Source organism: Phalaenopsis equestris, unplaced genomic scaffold (genome assembly GCF_001263595.1).
Source record: "Phalaenopsis equestris unplaced genomic scaffold, ASM126359v1 Scaffold000615, whole genome shotgun sequence".
NCBI lineage: Eukaryota > Viridiplantae > Streptophyta > Magnoliopsida > Asparagales > Orchidaceae > Phalaenopsis > Phalaenopsis equestris.
Window position 1 is genome coordinate 8,969 of NW_018165055.1, and position 1,581 is coordinate 10,549.

The 1,581-nt window shown below is 45.8% G+C and overlaps 1 protein-coding gene across 1 annotated transcript in view; it reads left to right on the forward strand.

Annotated features, from left to right (window-relative positions):
* The first annotated feature begins 29 nt into the window (after positions 1 to 29).
* Positions 30 to 1,581, forward strand: part of LOC110029946 (pyruvate decarboxylase 1-like) — a 5,651-nt gene continuing 4,099 nt past the window's right edge. The window contains exon 1 of the mRNA XM_020732447.1: positions 30 to 579. Coding sequence (XP_020588106.1) covers positions 67 to 579 — 513 coding nt within the window. The 5' untranslated portion in view covers positions 30 to 66. The remainder of the gene's footprint in view (positions 580 to 1,581) is intronic.

Here is a 1,581-nt window from a genome sequence, read left to right on the forward strand (position 1 = left end):
ACCCCTCGTCCCTCTGCAAACCACAAAATTCTTCCAATAACCTTCACCCCTTCTCCAATTTTCTCCATGGAAACCAAGTTGGGATCGGTTGACGTGCCGATGATGCCGGCAAACGGTGCAGTTGGGAGCATTCCTACGGCATCCTGTCACACCGTGATACCGCCTTCACCGGCAGGGGAAGCCACCCTCGGCCGCCATCTTGCCCGTCGGCTCGTCCAAATCGGCATCCGCGACATCTTCTCCGTCCCCGGGGACTTCAATCTCACGCTTCTCGACCATCTGATTGCCGAGCCCGGCCTCACCAATATCGGATGCTGCAACGAGCTTAATGCAGGGTACGCCGCCGACGGCTACGCCCGCGTGAAAGGCGTCGGTGCATGCGCCGTCACCTTCACCGTTGGCGGCCTCAGCATTCTCAACGCCATCGCCGGAGCCTATAGCGAGAATCTCCCCGTCATCTGCATCGTGGGCGGTCCGAACACAAATGACTATGGTACTAACCGAATTCTTCATCACACCATCGGACTCCCTGATTTCTCCCAGGAGCTTCGGTGTTTTCAGACCGTAACCTGCTTTCAGGTATTGTTTTTTTTTTTCTCTGCTGACCTATTGAGGCATGAAGACTAGAGTACTTGATCTTTAAATATCCTACTCTAATTGATCGTCTGCCAACATTTGGCTACCGATGCTCGACCAATGTCACTCGACGTGCGGTGCTCAGTCTTGACCGCTCAACGTTGATCGATTGGCCTCTGATGCCCGGTCTGGTGTCTATAGCTGCATACATTCGTTCACCGTCCTAGATTGATGTTGTGGTGCTCGACCATGTTAGTTTAGCCTTTGGTGTTTGGTCTCGGTTTCTCGGCCTCTGATGCCTTGTTATGATATTTGCAGCCTCGTATGATCGTCCATCATCCCAAATTTATGTCGTTTAATTTATCTAGAACTGCTTTCGTTGATGGATGGGATGCGAGTCGTCCGATTTATGATGATCTAGATAATCACTTTTTAGTTGTACGATAACCTATATATAATTCTCTGTAAAAGAATTTTGAAAGTTCGTAATATATGCATCATTTAAATTTAATTTTGTTAAAATTTATTTCATGGGCTACCTAATAAAATAAATATATAAGGAAATAGAATAATTAGTGCATTGCAAAAAATATAAATTCTAATTTATCTCTTTATTTTATTATACTGAGTAAACTATATATAATTAATTAAAACAACAATCAATGGCCTGACTTATTCACATTATAAAAGAAGCTAGGACCTACAAGGCCATCAAAGAGGCTCTCTCTTTATGTAACAGACCCACTTCAATACAAATTCTAGCCACTAATATTTAATTTAATCAGCCCCGAATTAGCACCTACACATCTTCCGCTTCCGCAGGATGTTGACCACTCCGAAAACGAAAACATTCCCATGCCCCACGAATTGAATCAGCTAATTGCGGTCCATCGTTCCGCCATAAGCTTTCCGCGGTTTTCTCGCGCCACAAAACGAGGGACGTTAACTTTCCCTCTGCTATTTAAATTCCCCCCCACCCCCCCCTCGTCCCTCTGCAAACCACAA